Source organism: Sceloporus occidentalis, unplaced genomic scaffold, assembly GCF_023333645.1.
Source record: "Sceloporus occidentalis isolate IW3139 unplaced genomic scaffold, rSceOcc1.0.p SCAF_6, whole genome shotgun sequence".
Taxonomy (NCBI): domain Eukaryota; kingdom Metazoa; phylum Chordata; class Lepidosauria; order Squamata; family Phrynosomatidae; genus Sceloporus; species Sceloporus occidentalis.
This window is the reverse complement of record NW_028316986.1, coordinates 20763778-20791201: the sequence shown is the minus strand read 5'-3', so window position 1 is coordinate 20791201 and position 27424 is coordinate 20763778. Positions and strand designations below refer to the sequence as shown.

The 27424-nt window shown below is 42.9% G+C and overlaps 1 protein-coding gene across 7 annotated transcripts; it reads right to left on the bottom strand.

Annotated features, from left to right (window-relative positions):
• Nucleotides 1-76: 76 nt before the first annotated feature.
• TMEM178A (transmembrane protein 178A) lies at nucleotides 77-25579 on the bottom strand. Of its 7 annotated transcripts, XM_089529032.1 has the most exons (5): nucleotides 25053-25105; nucleotides 10341-10839; nucleotides 6309-6422; nucleotides 4434-4571; nucleotides 77-1276 (listed from the first exon to the last, which is right to left on the bottom strand). In XM_089529032.1, exons 4-5 carry the CDS (start codon nucleotides 4537-4539, stop codon nucleotides 1035-1037), a joined length of 348 nt encoding a protein of 115 aa, XP_089385158.1. In that variant the 5' UTR covers nucleotides 4540-4571; nucleotides 6309-6422; nucleotides 10341-10839; nucleotides 25053-25105; the 3' UTR covers nucleotides 77-1034. The 7 variants fall into 7 exon arrangements, with proteins under 7 accessions (XP_089385158.1, XP_089385153.1, XP_089385154.1 ...); XM_089529027.1 differs by lacking the exon at nucleotides 10341-10839 and having other exon boundaries at nucleotides 25053-25579; XM_089529028.1 differs by lacking the exons at nucleotides 10341-10839; nucleotides 25053-25105 and adding an exon at nucleotides 19990-20132.
• Between the last annotated feature and the right edge of the window lie 1845 nt (nucleotides 25580-27424).

Below are 27424 nucleotides of genomic sequence, written 5' to 3'. Positions count from 1 at the left end.
CTTCACAAATTCCAGTGATGTCTCCAGAAAGTCCAAAATCAATATGACAGAAATCAGTGGTATTTTTAACTCACAGTTGTATTTTTTGTTTTAAATTTACATCACTATTCGAGAATGTCTTACACCCGTCATTCACTCAGAAATTTTACAGACGTTATTAAGAGAGGGACATGTTCTGCCACTATTTCTCTCTCTCTCTCTCTCTCTCTCTCTCTCTCTCTATATATATATATATATATATATATAATGAGGTTGAGGTTGTACAACAGATGTTACTTCCAACAACATACTAACAAGTGTCATATAATCCATTTCATACAGTTAATCTTTCATTTTCATACATGGCATTTAGTTCCATAGACAATACAAAAAGGTATGGGGGGATACATACCAAGCAGGAAACATTGCCGTTACTGATTAGGCAGATCAGTATTTCTTAACTTTCTCCACTACAGGGAATGGCCAGTAGAATTCGACATGGCTCACTGGAGGAGCCAACCCCATCCTGGAAATCATCAGCTCTTTTTCCTACATTGTTGCTAAAACAAATTGTCCATCCACTTCTAACACTGGAACTCTTCAAAGAGTCTCCCATACAAAACAAAATGCTTAAATGCAGGTGCAAGTAAGACTGAGGATAACTAAAAAAATATTCTTGCAACTTGGGAGTTTTTGGCAGTTTGTCACCTTATATACAAAGCTCTGCTAAATAAAAACAGCCCTAAATAGTCAACACAGTGTTCTTATCTGAGTGGGAACAGCCCCGCCTCATTTGTGATATGTGCATATACACTGTGCTGAACTGTAGTCATCAGTTCCACAAAAAGTTTGGCCACCTGTATGTTTTGTTTTAGCCACTCTGCAGGCAGAGAACTCCTCTGTGTTCCCTGGCTAGTAAGACACAATGTTTGGCATATTAAGGGATCAAGGGTTTTTTCTCCTCTTTTTGTGCTTGGATTCTAAAATTAGGTCCCTTATAAATCCTTGAAAACTACTTTTCAGATTAATTTCCCACTACTACCACTCAGGATCAGTCATACAGAAGAGTCTCTGGTAGGCTTGAAATGGCTAATCTTTGTTCTGCTAATGAATGGGTAAGTGGTGCAAAGACATCCTGCTGCCACGATGAGTCCTAAGCTGCACCAAGCACAGAATATAGACCAGCTGTATCCATGTTCAACATCATCAGGAAGACCGTAGATGAATTTGGGTAGGCGGTTTAGGTCATAGGAGACACTAGCTGCATAAGTACAGAGAGAAATCGTGCAAAAGATGCCTGAAAATGAGACAAATCAAAACCTGGTTAGAAAATGTACACAGACAGCCCAAGATAAACAAATCATTTGGATACACACAGTGCTAAGGGACGATGGGCAATTTTGAGGAGGAGATAGGGAAGGGAGGAGGTATGGCATTGTTTTGTGGACTGCAGTGGTCCTTGGCTTGTCAATAGAATTACACTAGATTGAATTCAGATTTAGGCATGTGAAATTGAACTGGTGAAGAGGGATTGCCCTGCCCCTTCCTTTTACCAGCAGTTTCTCAATTCCCCTACAAATGCAACAGAGAGGAACCAGTGACGCTGTAAATGGAGCGAGCTTACAAAAGGAAGCAGAGATACATTTAAATCAAATGGAGACACCTGTTAGAAAAGCAGTTTCCACCAGTAGAACACAGACACCCCCTACCATCATCATTATGTGCAATGGTTAAGTCAAATCAGCATGATCCAGCCCAAGTTAATTTCTTGTAGAAGAAAAGATATGCACTGCTTCTAATAAAATACGGTTATTTTAATCAGCATGATTCAACCCAACTCAATACTTTAACATTCTATTAATATCAATAGGAGAGTGAAGTGTATGCTTTGACAGGATTACACAATATAGCAAATATAAGGTGGAATTCACCTTTTGAGTGTAGGTGCTGTTTATCTCCACAGCATTCAGGAAAATGCAGAGTCTAGTTGTGTATCTTTTAAAAATATGATGAGAGCTGTACTGGGATACCAATGTATTTCTGTTTATTGTTAGAAAAAATTAATTAAAACATAATAAAATGCCCTCAACAGCAAAAGGAATTCTGTTGGGAAGTCTCATTCCATTTAAGTAGTCCCCCCCTGCCAACATTTTGTCTTTTTCTTTTTTTAAGAGGAAAGAAATATGAATTTCAAGATTCATAAAAAGAAGCATTTCCATCTCTTTGAAGAGTAGTAATGTTTTTCATTGACTTCCCACTCTCCTTCCACTTAAAGAAATGCCTAATTCAGGCAGAACCTTAAATGACAGCTCGAGAGAGAGTAAAGTTGGATAGTGTTACAAGTTATGGAAAACTATAAGGCTGGAAATGGTTCTGACAGTGACTGCTAGATTTACTGTTATGCTAAATTCTTTGTGTTATAGGCAGATTTAAAAGAACAGGCAAAATCTATTATGCATATCTTGGCATTAGTCAATTCAGAGTGATTCTGAAAATGAGGCAGACTTTCTAAAAAGATCTAGCCAGAGAGGCCTCTTTCTGTTCAGCTTCACTTGACTGAACTTAGAACTGGGAAGAATGCTCCTGCCTAAATTAGTCAGTACATTATGGGAAGCTTTACTTATTGATGATACTGTATAGGATCTTAATTTCCAAATGTCCAATGAAATACATAGTGATTCTGAAGCATTCCACAGGTCTAATTTGTCCTATTCTATCTCATCTCCCTTCTCAAAACTGTGGCTGGTAGATCCCATGCTGGTGAGGTGGTGAATCTTCTCTAGATTTTACTGTGAATAGAATTATACAATCATAGCAGTATCGAGTTGGATAGGGCACCATAGGCCATCATCTAACCCCTGAAGTGTAAAGGAACTATCCCAAAGTATAGCTATTTGGGGTTTGGTTGCAGCATCCTACATAGTTCCTTTAATGAATGAAATGAATGAATGAATGAAATTTTATTTTTATACCGCTATTCCTATACAGATCACAGCGGTTCACAACAAAAGATAACACAATGCAACAACACATATCCCAACAGTTAAGGTTTGGATTAAAACCTAGAACAGATTCAACACCCCACAGGCATGGAAACCTCTAGCTATCAGTAGATTTAAGGCAGGGGTAGGCAACCTGTGGCCCGCAGGCCGGATGCGGCCCGGCGAGGCCTTGGGACCGGCCCCAGCCCGGTCCTGCCGCCAATTGCCGCTGGGGCCTTTGGCCTCTTGTGCACAGGGGCAAGGGGGGCAATTGTCTATAGACGCCTCAGAAACATGCATTTATATTTAAAAAATTTTTTAAAAATCAGCAATTTTTTTTGCATGTCCTCCACTTTTTAAAAAAAAGTGTCCACCATTTGAAAATGTTGTCCTACATTTGTCCCGGTTTATTTATTTATTTATTTATTTTTAATTATTTAATTATTTATTTTTTGGCTTTGGCCCCCACAGTTGTCTGAGGGACAGCAACCCGGCCCCCGGCTCAAAAAGGTTGCCTACCCCTGATCACTTCAAAGCTGACTAAGACATTTGCTATCTGTGTGGAAAAACAAGTTGGCAATTCTCTCCATTTCATGATGAAAAGCCAACTGGTCTGGCAGCTCACCCTTCACGTACTGGTAATGGGGAAATCCTTCATTTTACACGAGGGTTAGAGTAAGCTGTGTGGCTTAAACAACTTTGTCTTCCAATATCTCATCACCTGTCCCTGTCCTACAACATCTGCTTCCTGAAGCAGCTGCCTCACTCTGCCTAATAGTAGAACTGGCCATGCTAAGTGAAACGTTGCATGCAACGAAAGCATCAGAACTGCCACACTCCCCAAAGAACAAGAGTATTAGTTTGTAACAGCAAAACAAGAAAAAGTTTGTGGCACTTTCAAAATTTAATGAATTTACAGCAACCCTTCATCAGATGTAACCGATGAGATGGATCATGGAGATTTGGGAAATAATGCATCTTTAAGGTGGTACAAGCCTCTTTGTTTTGTTTCCATTTGATGATGATGCTCCTGCATTAGAGGGTACAAATGTTTGCCTTTAAAATGACCAAGCTGCGTCACTGACATGATAAACAACCATGCTTGTGGATTGCAACATTACACAAAGGGTTAATGCACAAGTTGTCCCATTACATAACAGAGGCTCTCACTGGCCATTGGAACACATTGTGCAATGGCCACATTGCTTGCTCCACCTGCATAGTGATCCTAATGGGGTAACTTCATCTCTGCTCCCCTCCTGAGAATATAAAAGTTGCACAATGGTGCAATTCAACTTTACAAAATTGTAAGTTGATTTATGATGACAAAACTTTCCAACAGAATGCCAGCCTAAAGAATTAGCAGATTGCTGTCTTTTCATAACACCCACAGGAGCTGCCTATCCCATCTCTACCTAATGAGAGAGCTGGCCTTGGATCCTATGTAATTAGGAAGCAGAGGGGAAAAGCTACCTGACATAAGGAAAAGAAGACCAGCAACATGCTGTGTGAGGCTTTCCTCCCAAAAGAAGCTGACTGTAGTTACGATACACCCGCAGAGAAGAACAGCTGCTGCCATCCCAAGGAAACCTGCTGTGATTCTTCTTAGATCTATTTCCATGAAGCAAAAAAGGAGGAAGAGGATACATTACCACCAGCAGCACAAGTTAAAAAATACATTAAGGTTGACTGTAATTGTATGTATGTGATTCCTAGAAGGAAAGTTCCTCTGAACCCAGTGGGATTTAGTTCTGAGTAAGTATACACAAATTAGCAAAGCAAGGTCTATGCACCCACAACTGACAAAAGGAAACTATTTTTTTTCCTGCTGCAGAAAACTACAGCTGAAAAATGTGTAACAAACAGTTTTAATCAAGAACTGCTGGTGAGCAATTCCGACTGAGACTGATGGAGCAAAGAAGGCAGACATCTTTGAGGATTGTTTCAAAACATTTTTGGGTGCAGGTGGGCCCAAAACTGTGATATAATGGAAAAATCACATGTCCAGATGGGCTCTAAAGGTGTGTGTTTCCATTGCTTTGAAGATTTTATTAATTTAGGGGTCACAGAGATGTCCTGGGGTGGGACAAGGTAACACAAAGGCCACCTGGACTATGCTCACAACTCACACAGTTCTCACCTTGATTTAGGATATACAAGTCATTGTCATAGATAATTATTTTTACTGCTCTTTTATTTATTTATATTACACCTTTTCTCCAGTCTTTGGAAACAAGGCAGCCCACAAACTTAAAAAAATTACAAAAAAAAAACCCTCCACATCATTAAAACATACCAAAGTTAAAACACAATTAAACTACAAGGTGAATTAAAAGCAATTAAAAATATGCCCACTAACAATGCAGACAATACAACACTTTATAAGAGGCCCTTTCCCCATGAGCAATTAGTTCCCAAAGGCTGCTTAATACAAAATAGGTCCTTGCCAATCTAGGCTCATTAGGAAGGGCGTTCCAGTGACTAGGAGCAGCCACCGAGAAGGCCCTCTCCTTCTGAGAGTGATGCAAAGGAGAAAAGGATCTCCCCAGATTATCACAAAATATGAAGAGATTCACATGGAAGATTACACTCCATTAGATAACTTAAACCTGAGCCATATAGGGAGTCATAACCAGCACTTTGAACTGAGTCTGGAAACAGTGATGCTTTTCCAACAAGCGAGTTGTGCTCTCCCTGCAGCCAGTGCCAGCTGACAATTTGGCTGCATCTCCTTGAATCAGCTGAAGTTTCCAAACACTTTTCAAAGGCAGCCCCACACAGAGTATATTACAGTATAATCTATTCTACCTGTCTATACCAGTGTTCATCCTTTGGAAGTGTCAATCCACTAGTCGGCCCTCCGTTTTCACGAAGGATCCGTTCCAGACTCCCTCCCCCGAGGGAAAACAGAGACTCGCCTATATGCAACACTATAGGTTTAAATAGGGTGCATGCCTGCGAGCGCATATGAGACACACACCGTGGGGGTGCGCCCCACTAAATATAACAGAGGCCGCCCCTCCATGAATATTCAAGACCACGAGAAAGGAGGGGTGACTGTATGTCTGTCCTGTTTCTTTTTTAAATATAAAAATGAAAATTCACAAAATTGAGCAGTAACACAATTCCCTCTACGGCCTCAGAGGGTAAATTTCCTGTACTCCTCTTTCAGGTACTTCTATTGTTGCTGTTAAAAAAGTAAAAAGATATGGATGGACTGTATTGGAGGCTTCCCTATCACAGTATGCAATATTTTCTGGCCAACACATCAAGTGTTATTGGTGTAAACCACAGTATTTAACATATATTGTAAGACTTTTTACTCAACTGGGGGGAAAAAGTACTTACGTAGCAGGTGCCATTCATCTTGTTGGATGGTCTTGGTTAAATTGAACGGGGTGTTCCGTAAGCGTATCGGTGGAGCAAAGTGGTATTTGATTGCTGTACATCTCTGAGCAATACCTTGAAGAAAAGGGCAGAAGCATTTAGCAAATTACTTTGAACAGGGATCAAGGAAGAGGATACTCTTTAGCACCATAAAAACAAGTAATAATTTTCTATTAATAATGTTCAAGTGAGGGGGCAAGACCCTTTCACTACCAAAGAGATTACTTGATTTTCTACATTAACCATGCTCACAACCAGCCACTTTTTCTTTTCTTTTTGCTGTTTTTGTTTAACATAAAATGCAATAGCTGCAGACTATATGTTGTTTCCTTTAAGGTTTTTTACAGCTTATAATTCAGTTTTTAAAATGCTACAAAACCAATGCAATGACAATTTTTTTATAAACAGACAATCCACTTTAAAGCAAGAGATGCACAACTGTTGCTGTGCAGATAAGATATGGTTGGATTGCAAATTTCATTTTAGATAGTATAACCAATGGAAACAAATTATGGGAGTAGTAGGCCAACATCATCTGGAAGACTGTAATTGCCCAGCATTACTGGAAAGCTTTGTTTTTCTTGTATTTTGCAGTACAAAATAATTATCTGCCTAAAATCACTGGCTTTCCTTTGAAACAATCATAGTGGAGTACCTTGGTGTATCAGGCAACTTCTCTTCATCATCATTTGTTACAAATGTGAATGTTAGTCGATGGTCCGTTATTTTAGTGAATTAATAGTAATGTCATTGTTTTAACAATTGTATTTTATATGCAATTGTTTTATTGTTGTAATCTCACCTCAATCTGCAGGGAGAGGCGGGAAATATAAATAAAAATTATTATTATTATTATTATTATTATTATTATTATTATTATTTATACACGCATAAATTTCCAATGCAATCTCATAGAGATCTGTTCAAAAGGACGTCCTACCTAGCTGGATGGTACTCACTCCCAGGTTAAGTAAGCACAACACTGAAGGCTTCATCTGGAGCCCTGTCAAGGTATACAGTTACAACACTATAATTCCATTTCTACTACCTATGGAATCCTGAGCTCTGTAGTTTGGTGAGGCACGGGAGCTCTCCTGCTGAGGAATCTAAATACCCTTTCCTCCACTGCATATCCCATGATTCCATAGGATGGAACTATGGCAATCAAAGTGGAATCACAATACTATAACTGTGTAGTGTAACAGAGCCCTTCTTGTTCCTCTATGTCCCTTATTAATGCATTGCCTGAGCCAGATTTTGAAAAGGCCTTGTTTTATTTGAAAAAACTTAAAGATCTTCTTTTACCTTCTTTTAGATGTCTTTGTTTAATCATCTTATGTTTATGGCTGCCTGATTTGTATCTGTAATCCAATATAGCAGTACAGCATAAGTGGTGTGTGTTTGTGTATTTGCATACATGCATTAGATATTATTTACAGGCAGCTGGGCTGAAATAACTATGAACAGCAGTTAACAAAGTCGATGTGTTCGTGAGCATTACCTCTTTAACAGAAATGTTAATACAGTGGACCCTTGTTATACGCTGGGGTTTGGTTCCAAGATCCCCCATGTATAACAAAATCCGCAGAAGTAAGAAGGGTGGTACTGATACCTAGAAGAGAAGTGACAAGCCCTTCTGTACTTGGAAATATGACGTTTAAATTCTGGTATCTAAAATTAGTGCTTCCACATCATTTAGCAGGACATAAAAGCATTAAACCATCTACTAATTAACGGTAGGCTTCAGATGCCACAATGGTTGTATGTCAAAGAGGATTCATTCTCCCAATTTCCTTCTTCCCTCTTACAACTCATCCAGAAGCCAATTAATTTGTCCCTAGCCTGCTTCTGAACCATCCCCTGAGGTCCCAAAGGGACATGTTTGCTAGTGGAAGCTGCTGAAGAACTACTTCCCTGGAATCTCCTCCATCATCCATCCCCACCTGTAGGTATTCCAGCAGAGGAAGGGGAGATGAGAAGCAAGACTATACTAGCAGCCCTGTCAAAGGAAGACTTGATTTTCACCTCTTTCCTCAGCAACCTCTCCTCTTTCTTTTTTTTTAGATTGAAAACTATAATGCCACCCTGGCTCTAACTCACTACCCAGACTTCATGGATGAACCATGGGTTGAGTCGAGTTTGTTTATTGCTAAAAGCTATTAGCCATCACAATTCAATGTAATTAAGGTAACAGACAGACAAATAAACTACAGTAACAGTGATAAATTTAAAATAGAATACAGGTAAAAAGCAAGCAAGCAAAAAAAATAATACAACTTTTGCTTAACACACACACACACAAACACACACAAGTAAAGTAAGCAAAAGGTTACTTTTAATATCCTGCTCTGTTCTGTATATTACTGTATATATTATATTATACTCTATACTGTATTATAAGTACAAATACTATACACTAATACTGCAAGAGATACACTGACCACAATCTCAGAAGCACCATGAACTGAATGCAAATTGAAGGTGCAAAGATGGCGTGAAGTCTCAGAGACAGAGGGGGGAAAGGATTAAGCAGTGCTCACTCGTTCACAAGCAAACCTCCATAGTTAGTTTGGCGTCTTTTTTCCTCTCTCCACTTGTTTTGTAAACAGTGGGTACATGCAAGCAGTCCAAAACAAGCTTCCATAGGAAGAAGAACTGATAGCATTCTGTTGTGTCCACACTTACCAATTCCACAGATAAGTTCCATTAATTCAAAGAGGGGATTGGTCTTTCTGTAGTTAAGCCTCTGGACTATGGGTGCAAGGGGTCCCAAGCGAGCCTTGTAGACAGGAAGAACAAACAAAAGAGCAGATCCCTCATTGAATTAATGGAACTTACCTGTAATTTGCAAACAATGAAAGAACGAGTCATCAGAATGCAAGTTGTCAAATGGTGGGTGAAGCCTGTACGTCTTATACTGCCCTTTTAATTGGAGTCACCTTCTTCCTAAAACAAAATCCATGCACTACCTTTTTGATCCTCAAAAGTATAGTAACCACACCATTACATCTGGCTCCCAAAGCCAGTAGGTTGCTGTGAAGCCAATCGTACCTAAAAAACAAACATGTTCAATCACATCCATTAGATTTTAATGATTAGAACCAGCCCTGCAGCCGGGACAGAAGAAGCACAGCTGCCAAGCATAGTATCCCAAGTTGGTGCTAGTGCCCACAATGCACATTCTGTTTGTCCAATAGATAGGCTAAGCCTGGAGATATGTTGATTTGCATCAGATGAAGTTATAGCCATTCCTTCCTGTCAAGCCAAGCCTGAGAAACCTCAGCATCTATTGCAAGGAAGGTATTTCCTCCTGTTCTACAGTGTAACTGGCTATAAATATTAAATGTTCTCCCTGGAGAAACAAGCAGTGAAATGTCATAATGATTCTGCCAATTGTGATCATGAAAGCACTTAAAGCAATATCTATTTTTACATCCTGCTCCTAATAGGGAAGCACATCCCTTGACTGAGACTGACATAAACTCCACCATTTCTGTTTACACAGCACAATTAAAACAATTTATAGCCCAATTCGCAAGACAATCCACATGATGCACGTTTGCATTTTCAGTAGCACTGCACTGAAACATTTCATTATGACAAATATATTATTTTCTTCTACCTCAGCTAATCTGATAGATCATAGAGTCAGATAATTGGAAGGAGCCTCCATGGGCCATGACGTCCAACCCCCTGCTCAATTCAGGTTCTCCAGCTAGCACATCCCCAGCAGGTAGCTAGCTGTCCAGCCTCCTTTTGAAAACATCCAGAGAAACAGACCGCACCACCTCTCAAGGCAGTTGTTTCCACTGCTAAACCACTCTCAGGAAGTTCCTTCAGAATCAAAATCTATTCTCCTGTAATTTCAAAAATGCCTATAAACAAAAACAATTGAACACAATACATACACTAAAAGATCAGCAAGGTAATAACACAATCAGCTTAACACTGGCAGCTAGATTCCTTCAAGCACAATTTTTTGGTGACAACTACCTGAACTCCCTTACTATAACATTTTCAAGATCAATCCCAATCTCTACATTCAGACTCTCCTCCTGGCACATGGTTCCAGTTTCATATATGCAGACTCTAATGCAGATGTTCAATTGGCATCTATACATATGAAAGAGAAGGTGAATTTAAGAGCTTGCATTAATCCCTCTCCCTCCCATATAAAGAATTCAAAGATATAGCCATGTTACTCTGTAGAATCAGTATGTAGAGATCATGTAGCACCTCTGAGACTAACTGAAAGAAAGAAGTTGGCACCATGAGCTTTCATAGGCTTGGACCAAACGCAAGGGAGACTTAAGTCTACAAAAGCTCATGGTACTAACTTCTTTCTTTCAGTTAGTCTCAAAGGTGCTATAAAATCCCTCCCATATAAAATATGAATTATGTCAAATGCCTGCCAAGTCCGGCAATCCACTTCCAACAGTCACCAGCCAGATGTTCCGATTGTAAGAAGGGCCAAAGCCACCAGCTGAAATATCTGTAAAAGAGGTACAGACAAATTAAAGGATCTATCTGGACCTAGTAATAAAAGCAGGTGATCATCAGTGCAGTGGTACATTTTGAAATGCAGCAGCTCATCATGATGGTACTCATAGCCACGCACTCCCAAGGAGATTTCAAGAACACTTGCAGCTGTCTAGATTGGAGGTGGACAAAGTATGGCTGGCAGGACATCTCAGAGCTATTTTTGTGCCCCCCCCCCCATGCCAAAAATGATCTCTAGAGGGTGCAGAGACCATTTTCATCATGTCTGGAGCTCCCTTGGACCTCTAGGGGGTCAAAACAAAAGTTTGCTAAACAGTGTATTAATTGTACCCAAATATCCCAATATTCCCTCTGGGAACTCAGAAGGGCACAACAACATATTGCTGTGTCCCCTGGAGGATGTTTGGGGGCATTCAGGTCAAAAAAATAGTTTGTTTGGTTTCTTTTTGCAGGAGCAGGTACAGATGGGTATGGCTCGCTAAGGACTCCTGGAGAGCTAATGTAGGCCCCTAGTCTTTCACAGCTGCCCACCCCAGTCTAGGCCCATATCAATATACCACTTTAGTCAGTCTTTATGTTGTATGTTGTACAGCCAATTGGTATTGTTCCCCCATAGGCAAAACATCTCAAAAAGCTTTGGATTACAACTGGGATAACTCATAACAACATATTGTTGCTTGGGAAATCCACTGCTAATATTTTTTTTAAAAAAGAAAAAAACATGTTTTGAGCTTGTGCCATGTAAATTCTTAGGCTTGGAACTCAACAAGAGTACAATTGAACAAGAAAAGCTGAAACCAAACTTTTTACCATAAAGCAAGTAGTCCCAAACTAGACTTTGGCTGAAGAGCGGGGTATAAGTAAATTATTATTATTATTATTATTATTATTATTATTATTATTATCATTATTATTATACTTAAACTTCTGTTTTCTAAGGTCAAACTTTCTGCCAGCACCATGGGCCAAAAGCTTGGAAAGGTTACTTTATGGATTACAACTTCCAGAATCACCCAGCCAAATGTTCCAAGATTATCCACATACAGGATAAGGGTTTTCTTTAAACTTGGAACTTTATTTATTTATTTACTGTATTTATACCCCGCCCTTCAGCCCTAAAGGCTCTCAGAGTGGCTTGCATTTGACACATAGGGTCCCAAGACAGCCAACCCACCAAGCCGTATCTTAGGACTTCTAGTTTCCCCCCTAATTTTTATACCATCATGACTATTGAAAAGTTCTGGGACAACTCAAATGCTGGCACCACTTGTATGCCATTTTTGTAACACATTAGTGGTCCTATGAAAAGATGACACTGTTGGGGGGTGACACTGTGGCAATACTTTTTCTGACAAAATCTTTTTATGCCTGGCCATCCCCCATTTTTCTTCATCTTCTGTCTATCTGGACATTTTTAGCAGTATTGGCTTTGGGACAATGGGAAAGAAGGGCTGGACAAACACAACTTTTGCTGCTGATTTTCAGCAGTGTGTCTTCAGTAAAGAATGCAATAAATGAAGGTTTGACCTGGGAATGAAGAGACCTCTACTCTAGCTAGTGCTACCACAGCTATGCATGTTTACCAAGGCCAATAGTAGCTGCCTCCAAAATCCCTTACTGAGCATCTATGTGCAGCAAAACAGGGAGAGAAAGGGAGAGCTGATAAATCTCCTTCACCAGCAAACCCTCCAGTATGCTATTTTTTTTAACTTGGTGCAAAATTTCAGTGATGATGAGCATCATCATCAAAAGAAGAATTTGTTCAGCTTGAGATATTGCTCACTTTTGCTGCTGACTCTACTCCAGGAGGTGTATTAATTGCCTGTGCCAACTTGACCCTCGTTCCTCAAGCGTAGGCTTGATGTGTTCCTGACAGCAAGTCATTTTGTTTACTTCAGCACTTGAGCCAGCTTTTTAGGCATGGCTAAGCTGCCAAAAACATTTCAGCCAATTCAAAGAATGTGCTATGAAGGATCAACCCCCGGAGTTTAGATCGATTCTTTTTTGCTTCACTCATATGCACTGCTGGTACGTCGGTTCTACACAAAGGCTTAGAAGAGCTTACACAATTGTACTGGTACCTTTCTTTTCATGGGAGTGATTCTTCCACAGCATGCAAGTTCTATTCATATCTTATGATCCATCCTGCCCCAGCTGCACAAAAACTGTGCATTCTGCAAGTACGTTTCCTTTGTGTTCGTTCTGCATGAACCAAAACTCTTAAGAACCATCAGGGTTGGCCCAAAACAATTTGCTGTCTGAAAGTGAGCAGCAAATGCTATCTCCCACCCAAGTCAAGGTACATCATATCTGAAGTCAGACAAGTTATTTTGGCATGCAAGGCCAACAAAACAATAACAACTAAAAATAACCCAAGTACTACTCCATCTCTCTGGCTGTAGAATAAGAGTAAATTAAACAACTAACAAACCGCCATCATGTGTTACACAGCTGCTTTAGGTCTATTTAATGGGAAAGCCACCCCAAATAGTCATACAGATTTCAGCTCACTCAGATATGGGCTGTGCACTTTGCTCTTGACATTTCTTTCACATATAGAGCACATGAGGGGCCAAAGGTGAATTGGGTGCTTTAACTCTTTGCTCCTGGTATTGATGAAAGGTTTTCTTAAACAAATAGCCATCGTGTGTACAGGGGAAGCCAGACTGGAACTTCTAGGGAAGAGAACATTAACCCTTTGGCTCTGCACTGTCCATTGGAATCCCACACTCAAGTATGTTATTTGCAATAAAACCTTATATCCCAAGAGGTGATCCTGTATCAGAGGCAAAGGACTAAAGTTCCTTCCTTCAATTTAAATTCAGTACCCTCAACACATATTGGCCAGTTTGTTTGTGTTTTTTTTTAAATAGCAATGAAATGCCCAGCTATCTGACTAATAATAATAATACCACTAACACCACCACATCTAGTCTGGCTTTTGGACTAGGGGGCTCATGGGAAGCAGAGGCGGTACGGTACTATCACTGCTTCACCACCTACATCTTCTGCCTGAGACCACCAAATGGTAGAACCATCCCTGTTTTCCAACCTGAGCACCGGTGCAATAATCTACACAAAAGAAGGATGTGTGAATGCACCAGTAGTTACATCTGATATAACCTAGTAAGGACAGGTTGCTTACCTGTAACAGTATTTCTTCGAGTGGTCATCTGCGAATTCACACAAATGGGTTATTCTGTGCCTGCACAGTTAGCTTCAGAACCTTCTTGGAGATATTAAAGGCGTTTTGGCGGTAGCCCCGCCCACTCTCCAACTGTCTTTTTCAGTCGGTTTCCCGCCTAAACCCTCAGTTCCATGGATGCCGAGTAGCAGCAGCCCAGGACGGAAGGAGAGGCAGGGCACGACTGTGTGGGGAGGATGCGCAGGATTTGTGTGAATTCGCAGATGACCACTCGAAGAAATACTGTTACAGGTAAGCAACCTGTCCTTCTTCTTCGTGGTCTCTGCGAATCACACAAATGGGTTAGACTAGCAAGCTTAGGTCAGTGGAGGCGGGAGTGCCATGCCACACAAGAAAGGCATATTGACCCCCAATAAAATCACCAGGCGGGAAACCAATCCCAAGGGCATGCAAACATGGGGACGAACAGTCCCGCTGACATAATGACTCTACAGAGTCATGTAGAAATACTGAGATGTAGTGGAACAGTCACCAATGCAGGTGAAACATGCCCATTGGTAGAAAAACAGGCTTGCCAACTAACCATATGTTGCACAGACTGTAGGTAAACTTTGATGGTCCATAATAAATGGCAGGTGTAAACTAAGGGCAGGGAAAAACCCTGACCTAGATAGCATAGATTTCTTGGTAATGGAGATTATGCCAAAGCCACCGAATAGGTGAGTGACATGGAATATAAGGAATCTCACTACTGTGAGCGGCTATTGGAAGATGCCAAGCACGAAGGTCTGGTATACAGACCTTGTCTAATCCAAAAGGTGGATTGAATCCAACATGAAGGGCAAAGAGCTCACAACAATGCAAGGCTGCACGGGCCGGGATGTTGGTATTTAGGAAAGAGTGGCTTACAAAGCCCTCAAACTTGAGGCATGTCATTCAAAAAATCTTGAAAGAAGGAAACAGGCAGTAGCCTGATAAAGCCTCTCGAAGCCATGATTTGGAGATTCTGGCAGTGACAAACACAGCCTAGAATGCTAGTTAGTCTAGGGCTAAATGTTCTCTTTACAGAGTATGAAAAGACAATCTGTGGCCAACAATGAGATGGTTGGAAAGTGCATTCATAGAGAGAGAGCCTAATGAGATCGAACTGGAGAAGAGCTCCAGCAATGATTCCTGGAACAACGGTGGACACCAGAGAGGAGGAATATTATCTCATTAAGTGACAACAAATTTCTGACTAGAATAGAGGAGATCGCAAGATCCAATTGTGGCACACAAGACACGCTGTATCTGAGCGTAATGTTCCAGGCTATCAGCATGAAGCATGCAGATCTTGGTGAAAATGAGAAAGAAAAACAACAGTGGCTAGTATGATGCCAATAAGACTAGTCACAGCATTGTAAAAGTGAAGGGATACCACACTGTCAGGTTGAAAGAAGTCCCTGTGGGGATGGTAACCCATGACATGATGTCCTGTAGAAGCTGTATCAAGGATATTGAGAGATGGCGAGAACAGCCAGAACTGATAGTCAAACAGTATAGCAGGAGTGAACTGGTGTCAATCCATCATGAATGGGCCCTAGGAACAAAAATGTTCAGAGCAGTGGAGCTGGAATAGACGTTAAGAGCCACAAAGTCCAATTCTAGCCAGCTGGTGCAAAACACCAGGCAATATGACAGAAATCATGATAACGTTATCCCTAATGCTTAAGAGGAACGACTCAAGCTGTAGCATTAATCTACTGCAACATGCCAGTATGAGCAGAAGGACTTAGAGACCATATAACAGTGGCTCAAAAACCCTTATCGTATAGGTTCAGGGCACGTAATGAAGCATGAAGTACACTGTGAAAGTGCATAGCAATTAGGCGGAGCGCAGGACTCCCTTAGGGGAGAGATGCCCCAAGAAATTTGCAGAATGCATGGTTAGCCTTGTTAGGGTTGCAGGTGAAGGTCTGAAATATTGTCACCTCACCCAATCGACGCCTTGGACCAGAGGTTCAGGAGAAATAGGATGGTATGACATCAATCGGCCAGGAGAGATGAGACAGGTATGCAAATCTCGAGATCTCCTAGTATCCATGGGGTGGACAGATCTTTAAATGGTGGCTCAAAATCGAGGGATGTCCCCAGAGGGCATTCCTGCCCAGAGGAGAAAATGGAAAGGAATTGTGGCAGTTGTTTGCCACCTGTTCCAAGGAAGAGAGTGGCATTGACAAAAACCCTTTGGAAGGGGTATGGGAAATAGACATGTATTTCTCACTATATATAGTGGCCTTTGATAATAGGCATCAACTGCCTTAGGTGACACTCACATCGGGAAGTGGCAAAACCTTTCCCTATGAATGATAGTTTCTGTGCTTTGGTATCAAAGCCCCCCATGGGGGGAACAAGATGATCACAATTTTGCTGGTACTGGTTGCATAATGGTAGCGTCCCTAGGTATGAAAGGGACGAACCAATTTATGAGATTTGATTGTACAGTACTGAAGCCGTCCATATGGTGAAGGATTATCTGTACCCAGAGTAAATAGATTGTGCTCCCAAATTTTACAGGGGCCAACTCAGAAGTCACACTTGAATTTCCGCATTAAGTGACATTTAGCCATCCAGTCTGAGATGAAGGACGTCATCATAAATTGTAGCGTACAAATTGTGATGTCCTCCCTCAGTATGGAGGAAGCACCATCTCCCCCGAATTGGCTATATAGGGATAGCCGTGATGTCATGTCTCGGTACAGAAGGAATATTTGCACTGTATAACTGTCCAGTGATGCTGGCATTCCTCGATACCGAGGCAGCAACCTGAAAAAAGTCTCAATTTTGAATGAAATGGGACTAGAGTATGTCAGGGTAACCATTTTTGGCTCAGAGGCAAAGAAGTGACCACTGGTGGTGGTTTGAGGGACAGTGCACCTCATGGCCCAAATTGATAGAGCGCTTGCTGATAGTTAACCTCGGTACAGAGGGAACAACCATGGCTTTGAACCCAAACCAGCATCATCCATACTGGCTGCTGGGAACAGCTAATCGTGGCCACAAAATGAACCCGGTAGCAGCAAGGCGCATGCGACGGTATCAATAATGGCCCTCAGAACTGAAAAGCCAGCTGCATTCAAATCCTCTTGTGCAGCTTTGCACGGTACCAACGTTTGACTCTTAATATTCGTCTTCTCAAAGGAGAGTCAGGACGAAATGCAGCCATACAATGATGGCAATCTGGCTAACATCCCATATCAGTTTGACCCCGAAGAATCAGGGGCTGACAAAGGTAGAAATCAAGCTGCAAGCCAATCGGAATTAGTCCTGAAAGTCAGGGACCGATGAAGATCAAAGCCTGGCAGCCAGCCAATCAGTTTGACCCAGAGAGTTAGGGACCAACGAGGATCGAAGTCAGGCTGCCATACTGTTGGTATGGGACCGATGAGGATCGAAGTCGGGCTGCCAGGCAACCGGTTTAACCCTGAAGAGTCAGGGACCAATGAGGAACGAAGTCAGGCTGCAAGTCAAGCAGTATGACCCCAGAGATTCAGGGACTGATGAGGATCCAGATTGGACAGCTAGCCAAACAGTTTGACCCCTAAGAGTCCGGGATCGATGAAGATCCAAGCCTTTCAGCCAGCCAAATGGTTGGACCTCGGAGAGTCAGGGACCGACGAGGCTTGAAGCTGGGCTATAAGCCAATGAATCTGACTCCAGGGAGTCAGAGACCGATGCATATCAAAGTTGGGCAGCCGTCCAATTGGTTTGGCACCGGAGAGCCAGGGACCCATGAAGGTCGATGTCAGGCTGCAAGCAAATCGGTATGATCCCAGGGAGTCAGGGACCGATGAGGATCCATGTTGGGCAGCCATCCAGTCAGTATGACTCCAGAGAGTCAGGGACGGATGAGGATCCATGTTGGGCAGCCATCCAGTCGGTATGACCCCGGAGAGTCTGGGACCGACGCAGATCGAGGTTGGGCAGCCATCCAGTCGGTTTGACCCCAGAGAGTCAGGGACCGATGAGGATCCACGTTGGGCTGCCATTCAGTCGGTATGACCCCGAAGAGTCAGGGACCGATGAGGATCCATGTTGGGCAGCCATCCAGTCGATATGACTCCAGAGAGTCAGGGACCGATGAGGATCCATGTTGGGCAGCCATCCAGTCAGTATGACTCCAGAGAGTCAGGGACCGATGAGGATCCACGTTGGGCTGCCATTCAGTCGGTATGACCCCGAAGAGTCAGGGACCGATGAGGATCCACGTTGGGCTGCCATTCAGTCGGTATGACCCCGAAGAGTCAGGGACCGATGAGGATCCACGTTGGGCTGCCATTCAGTCGGTATGACCCCGAAGAGTCAGGGACCGATGAGGATCCACGTTGGGCTGCCATTCAGTCGGTATGACCCCGAAGAGTTAGGGACCGATGAGGATCCACATTGGGCTGCCATTCAGTCGGTATGACCCCGAAGAGTCAGGGACCGATGAGGATCCACGTTGGGCTGCCATTCAGTTGGTATGACCCCGAAGAGTTAGGGACCGATGAGGATCCACATTGGGCTGCCAGCCAGTTGGTTTCACTCCGGAGAGTCAGGGATCGATGATGATGACCTCCAATTGGTTTGATCCTGGGGAGCTAGGGACCAGCAAGGACGAAGTCGAGGCAGCCAGTAACAACTTCTCTTCAGGAGAATAAGGAGACAAAGCCATGTGAATGGCCCTGAGACGGTTTGTCCACAACAAAAGAGCATCTCTAGCCATGCTGAGGAAGGAAGGCCGGTGGCCATTCTATAAGTTCCTCTCAGAGATAAGAGGAATAATGGGGCTTTGCCAAGTGCGCCAGTAAGGCAGGCATTGTTTGAAAACTTTTCCTCAAGAAAAAAGGCGGGAAAAGTTCTGCCAAGCACACCAATTCCCTCAGAAGGGAAAAGGACTTGCCAATGTGAAGGCTGTGGTTAAACAACTTCACCTCAGAATTTAAATTCACATTTAAATATGTGATTCTCTAAGGAACTGCAGTACAGGCTGTTGTTAAAACAGCATTAGTTGTTAAAACAGCTTTAGTTCAGAGTTTAAATTCACATTTAAGTAAGCAATTCTCTAAGAAATCATAGGGCAAGTTGTTGTTAAAGCAACTTACCTCAGAATTTAAATTTGTATTTAAGTACGTGATTCTTTAAGAAATCGCAGCACAGGCTGTCCTAAAACAGCATTATTTCAGAATTTAAATTCCCAATTAAGTAAGCGATTCTCTGAGAAATCACAGGGCAAGTTGTTGTTAAACAACTTTACCTCAGAATCCAAATTCACATTTAAGTATATGATTATCTAGAAAATCATAGCATTTGTTTTAAAATATGAACAACGATGTTAAAAAATTACCACCAAAATGCAGATTGATCCTGTCAAATCAAGTTTTTAAAGTCTGACAGGAAAATGAATCTCTGAAGAGTTCCTAGATGCTGCTAGTGCGGCGGACAAAAGGAACTGAGGGTTTAGGCGGGAAACCGACTGGAAAAGGCAGTTGGAGAGTGGAAGGGGCTACCGCCAAAACGCCTTCAATCTCTCCAAGAAGGTTCCGAAGCTAACGGTGCAGGCACAGAATGAGAACCCATTTGTGTGATTCGCAGAGACCACGAAGAAGAACTCCTTATTTCCTGGATTTCCCCCCCTACATGTACTGAAATAGTGAATAAGGACTGTAAGAAATGCCAATGCAGGTGGGCTTTCCCATCAACCAGACAGTGTGGACAAAGTATTTATCACTGATTTTTTTTAATGACATGTTTTCTCGTGACCTGAAGGAAGAGACTGGACAGCTGTACATGCTGTCTGAATTTAAAAGAGCATTCAAGATTCTCTTCTGGCAGGCTTATCCAGATGATTTTTAAATTGTTAATTTTAAATATAGCAATAGCAATAGCACCTACATTTCTACACTGCTTTATAGTGCTAAGTGATTTACAATGTGTTAGCCAATTGCCCCCAACAAGCTGAGTACTCATTTTACTGACCTGTGAAAGGATGGAAGGCTGAGTTAACTTGGAGCCATGCAGGATTGAGCTCACGATATTTTGGCTGCAGTCCCTGTTTGTCACTTAGTGCCTCTGCTGAGGTCAGAACAAGATATCCAGCCATGCTATTGAACATGGACCTCCCGTTTTGACCTCAGAGCGACTTACACCTGCAGCGGAGGCACCGTGAAGCTCACAGGGACCAAGAGTGAAGGCAGCCACCCATCATCACTCTGAAGAGAGTCAAAACCCTGCAGTAAAAGGTGAGTTATTTAAATGTAGGTTAGGAGTTATTGTCGTTGTGTGCCTCCAAGTCATTTTTTACTTATGGCAACGCTAAGGGGGATCTATCATAGAGTTTTCTTGGGAAGTTTCTTCCAACAGTTTTGCCAGTGCCATCCTCTGAGAATGAGAGCGTTTGACTTGCCCAAGGTCACTCAATGGGTTTCCATGACCAAATGGGGAATCAACCCCTAATCTCCAGAGTCATAGTCCAACATTCAAACCGCTCCACCACCCTAGTTCTCATGTTAATGGGAGGAAGCCCCAAAGCAGATGCAGGCAGTCCACAACTGATTCAGGGTTTTGGCCCTGCATCATGTAAACAGGATACAGTGAGCCCAAGGTGGGCTAGGAGGAAATTCAGGGTAATATATCCATGTAGACAAGGCCTTGGATTCCAACATCTGTGTCAATTTAGGATTCTTTTTACACTCACTTACATTGAAAAAGAACTTGGGACATTACTTTTAAGAAGAATAAATAAAAAATAATATGTTTTTATTTTCTTCCAGCATGGGACCCAAGATGGCTTACCAAAGACTAAAAGAAGATTCTATGATAAGTTAAAAACTTGATAAAAATACAATTAAATGTTACCATATTAAAACACCATTAAATGTGTAAAAGTGTGAAATTGTTTAGAAAATAACAGTGAAGTTAGTAATGCAACACACACACACCATTAAAAGACTCCTTGCAACCAATTCATTGTTAAACCCCTATTTGTATAAAAAGGTCTTCACTTGCCAGCAAAAGGAGAGCAGAGAGGTGGCCAGTCTAGCCTCTTGTGGAAGGGAATTACACTGAGTGGGAACAACCACAAAGAAGGCTCTCCCCTATGTCCTCCCCAGAAAAGCCTGTGGTAGGATCAAGACAAAGCCCTCTCCTGGGGATTTTATGTCTCTGATTCATATAGAGAAACAGGATTTTTCAATGACTTGCTGAAACCATCCCACACCTGAGCAGTGGTAGAGTGATGCTCTGGGATCCACCACCTGACTCTGAGCAGAATTATAGGGCACTTCTTCTCTATCCCATCAGTGTTTAAACCACTCTTCATCATTCTATGTGTCGATCAAATTTTGCCATCTCACTATTTAGTTGTAACTCCAGGTCTTTTACAGGCAGTTTTTCTAAAATTCCTAACCATTTGTCAATAAATACATGAATTAGAAATAATACAGTCCATAAACTCAGTACAACCTACAGCAGGCAAGAATGCAAACTGTCAAAACAGAGGTAAAGCAGAATTTGCCACATACAAAACACGGCCAATGAAAAGCTATAACATGATTCTTATATTAACCAAGAGCTTTCCTGTCTCTTTCTTTCTTTCTTTTTCTGGGCTCGCCCCTCAACTACACTAGGCTCATGCTTTTACTATACACTTACCTATGAGTAAGTGGAGCTGAGAATACTTGTCATCTGATTAGATAAATACAGGACTGCACTGTAACATACCAATATTTAGAATTACACAGATCTTTCTTTGTTCACGCGTGATGCAATTTTGGAAGGACGAAAGGTGTCTTAACAGCAATACCTACCAAGGTGGCAGAGATAAATAAGTATTTATATTTATGGTTTAACCTTAATTTGCAGTTTGGCAGGGAAATAGAAAGGAGCACAAATTGACTGTGCTGGCAGAATTAACACAACAGCCACTGGTACGTACCCTTCTCTCCTTCACCACCACCCCTTTTGATTGTCCCTCTTCTGCCCCTCCCCACATCCACCTTTGCTGTTAGCTTTCATTTACATCCAGAAATCACACCTCTTAAATCTGAAGCTGGGGAGGGGAATAGCCATGTACAGCCCATCACTATTAAGTGTCCAGTATGAAAAATGTATGAACTGTATTAAACTGTATTGATGAAAATGTACATAAGCTGTATTTACTAAACACTTAATACAAAGACGTTTGCGCTTGCCTACTGGGTGTCCAAGGAGTATTAAAAGTTTTCGGTTTTTAAAATGGTAGTTTCCTTGGGCTAAGAGGCCCATCTTTGCAGCCCTAAAGAAAGACAGTGAAAGATTTCTGCCTGCTCAGCATGAGTGAATGCTGTCTCCACATGACAGCCACCGAACACTTCCTATTTATTGTGAAGGGAAGGTCACCATGCCTTTGTATTAGGAGGAGAGTGCAGAAGCTGCAGCGGTTTTTTGTTGTTGTTGTTGGGTTTTTTTTTTTTTTGCAGGAAGAAAGAATATTCACAGGGAGTGAGAAAGAACCTGCATGCTGGGTAGATGCACCAAATGCAAGAAAGGGAATAGTTCCTTGGGATGATTTTGGACTTTATGGTGGAAAGATGCACACTACCATAATCAATGTCATTAATTCAAGGCATGTTTGTGATTTTTTATTTAAATGAAATGACCAAGAATGGGCTAAGGGGACCGCCATAACTATACACTAGGATGTGGCAAATAATTGGCTGGTATATGTAAAGGACTGTGTGCAGTACACTAAACAGGCAGGTTCTGACACCCGCATGTTAAGGGCAAGGGAGAAGGGATATGCAATGCCAGGTTCTGCACAGCTGACAAATAAGCTTTATGTACTTTGAATGCATACTGTCTATGCACAAAGGGGATGATGGAGATGCATTTCACATATGCCCAGGGCACTGCATTTGTATGAAGAACGTGTCCCATGAATGAAATGATGGGTGAGCATAATCTGGAAGGAACATGGCTACTTCAAGGAATGTACTAAGTATTTTCCCTGGCCACAGTCTCCTCTACGCAACATGTGCCCTGTCACTCTTGCACACTGGAAAATCTTCACTGTGTCCCTCTTTTCTCAATGGTACATCTGCTAGGTACACTCCAAGGGTGAAGAAAAGGAGTGTAATACAAAAAACAACTGATGTGCTGAAGAGTTAAGGACAGAGCTGCAAGGAAATAATGCACTGATAGACATTAAAGACAATAACAATAAGTACAGTGTGAGAATAAAAATGGTGAAAATGAGAGGAAGAGGACAAAGGGGCACAACACTGCTCAGTAATTTGGGGTGCCCGAAAAGCGGCTTTGCATGGAGATGACCCCAGGAAATGGCATCTAGTGGCTTCCCTGTCATGCTCCTTACATGATATGGTGAATCCCAGTGTGTGGTTTGGATGAACTCTGTCCCCAAAATAGGTTTGAAAATTTGGAGAGCAAACTTTTAGTTTGGACTGCCCAACTGACATGAAAACCACCAGTCTTCCCCTCAGGTGTTCCCTCTCTATATGTGTATATGGCTGCATGCACACAATGATGGTTTATATGTAGGCATGCACACATTTCTTATGGTGGCTGTGAACCAGCAGTGACTCTGCATTACGGGTGCCCAAGGTGAATGAACTGAGAGGCAACTGTCTGTAATGCATGGAAGTATGAAAGGAGAATACTGCACCCAGAGTTGTGGGAGGGCTGCCAGGCTACACTGTGGCTGTGACTTAGCAGGAAAAGAAAGGACTGTGTGTGAGCCGGCTGGAAACATTGAAAGAGAAGGCATGTATTTCAACCATGTGGTGGTGGAGGGGAGAAAAGGGTTGGGAAAACTGGGGGAATAGAGTATAGGAAGTATGGTTAATGGAGAAATTGTGAGATAAAATGTTACAATAATCCCTATGGATTAAACACCATTTGTGGATTGCTGATATCCTCTCCCAGAATATTTAATGACAATATACAGCCCTTGACACCTCCAGCTCATCACTTGTAGAACTAGAACAATGGACTCTTCTCAGAACTCCTGAATCCTATGCTGAACAAACCTGTATCATAGCTTTCTTTTTCTTGTATGCTTAATCATCATCATAAATGACAGGTTTTTTATTGTTGTTGTTATCTATCATTCATTCTGAGAACCAGCATTTATTTATTCACTGTATTTATACCCTGCTCTTCAGCCAGAGTGGCATAGTAGCTTGAGTGTTGGAATATGACTCTGGAGACAGGTTCGATTCCCCGCTCAGCCATGAAACCCACTGGGTAACTATGGGTGACACTCTCTCAGCCTCAGGGGAAAGCAGTGGCAAACATCCTCTGAACAAATTTTGCCCAGAAACCCCCATGATAGAGTTGAGTTAGGGTCGCCATAAGTCAGGAATGACTTGAAGGCACACAATAACACCGAGGCGGCTCTCTTTTGCCCTCTCCAGAGGTGCCTGGGGTGGTGCTGGGACTGAGAAGAAGCCCTCAGAGCATCAGAGAGTCTCCTTCTTTGGAGGTTTTTAAACAGAGGCTAGATAGCCATCTATTGGGGATGCTTTGATTGAGAGTTCCTGCATGGCAGAATGGGTTGGCCTGGATGGCTCCTGTGGTCTCTTCCAACTCCAGGATGCTATGATCTGAGCATGGGAAGGACTGGATAAGGAGATGCAGCTTTCAGCAACAACCACTCATTCTGCACTGACACTGATGATTGGTTGTTATGATGACGATAATAACAATTATTGATGTATTATTATTATTACTGATGATAATATTACTATTATATTCTTGATTATTATTGATGATGATGATGATTCTTTATGATGATGATGATTTATGATGAGGATTATTACTATTATGATTTATTATTATTATTATTGATACTGACAATTATTGTTATTAGTATTCTTTATGATGATGATGATTGGTGATGATTGATTATTATTGATATGATTGATTATTGATGATTATTATTCTTGATGATGATGCTGATGACTTGTGATGATGCTGATGATGCTGATGATGACTTGTGTCTCTTCCCCCAGCCTCCCTCCCTGCCTGGTCCTCGCCTTCCTTACCCCTTTGGAGGAGGCTGTCGAGGTCCGGGTCCCTCCCTGGGAAGTAGTAGCACTTCCTCCAGAGCCCCGCGTGAGAGGCGAAGAGGGGCCTCCGGCCACAGGGGGACTGGAGCCGGGCCAGGCCCAGCAGGGCTCCCCAGCCGCCCAGCAGCACCACATCCCCGGCGGTGGCGGAGGCGGTGGCGGAGGCGGCGGAGGGCAGGGGCTGGCTTTGCCGTCGGGCGCCGGCGGGGCTGGCTCTGGCTCGGAGGGGCAGCTGCGGGAGCGGCAGCAGGCGGCGGCGCTGCTCGGGGGGCGAGGGGGCGCTGCTGCTGCCGCCGCCGCCGCCTCCGTCTCCGTCTCGGTCCTGGCAGCTCCTGCGGGGGTCGGTGTGGTACCAGTGGTCGGTGAAGATGGCGGTGAGGAGGAGCGCCAGGGAGCCCAGGCTGAGGCACAGGCTGAGGGCGCCCACCGGAGACACCCGCATGGCGCCCCTCAGCCCCAGCCCCAGCCGCCGCCTCCCTCGGCCACGCTCCCCGCCGAGGAAGGGAGGGAGGGACGGAGGGACGGAGGCGGCGGCGGCGGCGGAGACACAAAGCAAGGACGGCGGCGCCGGCCAGGAGCCAGGCTGCAGGAGCCCTCGCCCGCCGCCAGGGGGAGCGCGCGCCGCCGCTGAAAGAGCGGGAAACTCAGGAGGAGGAGGAGGGCCAGGCGTCGCCCGCCTCAGAGTCACAGCCTCCTCTCAGGGCTCACAGCACTACAGCGCCCCCTGTGTCTCTTGCGTGGCTTCAGGGCATCTCTTGGCATTGCTTTCTCAAGAGAGGTGTTTGGTTTTTGTGACATGGACCCCTCCTCTGAGGCTGAGGGAGCCTGACTTGACCACAGCCGTGATACAAAAAACGTGCGTGTGTGTGTCTGGTGTGTGCCTTCGTTTCTGGCTTTGGTCGGAAATTATCATCATCCATCAATCATCATCAGTCAAAAATAAATGAATAAATAATAACATAAATCCTCATCAATCAATAAATAATAAGCCATCGTCAATAAGTGTGACTTGCCCACAACCTTAATACAACAGTGTGTCTGACTTTTGTCAGAAATTATCATCAATCATAAATAAATAAATCATAGAGTCATAGAATCGTAGAGTTGGAAGAGACTACAAAGGTCATCCAGTCCAACCCCATTCTGCCATGCAGGAAATCCAAATCAAAGCATCCCTGACAGATGGCCATCCAGCCTCCGTTTGAAGACCTCCAAAGAAGGAGACTCCACCACATTCTGAGGGAATTTGTTCCGCTGTCAAACAACCCACACTGTCAGGAAGTTCCTCCTAATGTTGTGGTGGAATCTCTTTTCCTGAAGCTTGCATCCATTGCTCCAGGTCCTGTTTTCTGCAGCAGCAGAAAACAAGCTTGCTCCCTCCTCAATGTGACATCCCTTCAAATATTTAAACAGGGCTATCATATCACCTCTTAACCTTTTTTTCTCCAGGCTAAACATCCCCAGCTCCCTAAGGCATTCCTCATAGGGCATGATTTCCAGACCCTTCACCACTTTAGTCTCCCTCCTCTGGACACACTCCAGTTTCTCAATGTCCTTTTTGAATTGTTTTGTCCAGAACTGGACACAATATTCCAGATGGGGCCTGACCAGAGCAGAATAGAGTGGCACTATTACTTCCCTTGATCTAGACACTACACTTCTATTGATGCAGCCTAAAATCGCATTGGCCTTTTTAGCTGCTGCATCACACTGTAGACTCATGTTCAATTTGTGGTCTACCTGGTCTCCTAGATCCCTTTCACATGTTGTCTCCTTAAGCCAGGTGTCTCCCATCCTATATTTGTTCATTTCCCTTACATTTCTAATCTATTAAGGTCATTCTGAAGTTTGATCCTGTCCTCTGAGGTATTAGCTACTCCTCCTAATTTGGTGGCATCTGCAAATTTGATAAGTGTGCCTCCAATTCTGTCCTCCAAGTCATTGATAAAGATGTTGAATAGCACTGGCCTCAGGACAGAGCCCTTTGGGACCCCACTGGTCACTTCTCTCCAGGATGAAAAGGAGGCATTGTTGAGCACCCTTTGGGTTCAGCCAAGCAACCAATTACAAATCCATGTAACAGTTACTTTGTCTATTCCACATTTTACAAGCTTGTTTGCAAGAACGTCATGGGGACCTTTGTCAAAGGCCTTACTGAAATCAAGATATACTATATCCACAGCATTCCCTTCATCTACCAAGCTGGTAATTTTATCAAAGAAAGAGATTAGATTTGTCTGGCATGACTTCTTTCTCTGAAACCCATGTTGACTTTTTGTGATCATAGCATTGCTTTCTAGATGTTCACAGACTCTCTAATGATCTGCCCCAGTCTGCTGGGATTTCTC